At 40.8% G+C, this 1,018-nt stretch overlaps 1 protein-coding gene across 1 annotated transcript in view; it reads left to right on the forward strand.

The window, feature by feature from the left end:
• The window catches only part of Otogl (otogelin like), a 162,193-nt gene that overhangs the window by 58,532 nt on the left and 102,643 nt on the right, over window positions 1-1,018 (forward strand). Inside the window, exon 23 of the mRNA XM_004623891.2 lies at window positions 631-793. Within this exon, the coding sequence (XP_004623948.1) occupies window positions 631-793 (163 nt within the window). The remainder of the gene's footprint in view (window positions 1-630; window positions 794-1,018) is intronic.

Genomic DNA, 1,018 nt, shown 5'->3' on the forward strand with positions numbered 1-1,018 from the left:
AGTGTTTGTAAATAGGATATCATGTCTGCATTTGTACAGCAAATAACCACTAGGAAGGCAGAATGCAGTGTGTTAATTATTGAAGCTGTCCTACCAATTTGATTTCAAACTGTCTCATTGCTATTTTTCTCAATAAAATTATGAAAAAAAAAATCCCAGGCATGCCTTGCTGGCCCTGCCCCCAGGGAGCACTGAGTCGGCAATGGAGACTGGGCCTGGTGGCGCACACCGGTAGTCCCAGTGCTTGGGAGGCTGAAAACAGGAGGATCACTATGAGTTTGATCTACATAGTGAGACCTTGTAGACCTGGTACTAAAATCCATTAAAAAAATTATAGTATGCCTTTGCTTTTTGACCTCAGAAAATTATATGCTAGTTATTACCTTACAAAGGCAACTGGAGTTTTCAAACTCAAGGTCTAGAAGCTGTGATGATCAAGCAGTGTCTGGCTAGGTAATGTTTGTGAGTTCATCAACTAAAAGTTATGGAATAAGAGTGTCATCCAACCATGACTGGTGCAATATTCCATGGTGAATTTTGTTCTGATGACAAACGTATGCCATATGATTATTTGTGTATGGAACAAATATGAAATCTTAAAGGCCTTTCATCTGTTGTTTATCTTTGAAGTTCATGTCTGCCCAGAAGGAAAGAAATATTTTGACTGTAGGTTTCCTGACCCTGAGTTACCAGCGGGCGGTGTAAACTGTGAAACTACGTGTGCAAACCTGGCTATGAACTTCACCTGTGCGCCATCCTCACCCTGTGTAAGTGGCTGTGTTTGCACCTCCGGGTAAGTCTCTCTTTCTGGACTTCACAGACCCGCTCAGGATTAGATAGGAAGGAGAAGTGTGCTGAAGATATTACTTATAGAAATAGCCAAAATCGTTGTCTTAACTAGAGGCTAACTTAGGTGGGTAGCTGAAAGACTTGTAATTATTTTGACAGACTCATGTACCATGTACAATATTGTGAAAATAATATGTCGAATTGAGGAGAGAGCTTGTTTCATGAGGAG

Source organism: Octodon degus, unplaced genomic scaffold (genome assembly GCF_000260255.1).
Source record: "Octodon degus isolate 3935 unplaced genomic scaffold, OctDeg1.0 scaffold00004, whole genome shotgun sequence".
In the NCBI taxonomy this organism is placed as follows: domain Eukaryota; kingdom Metazoa; phylum Chordata; class Mammalia; order Rodentia; family Octodontidae; genus Octodon; species Octodon degus.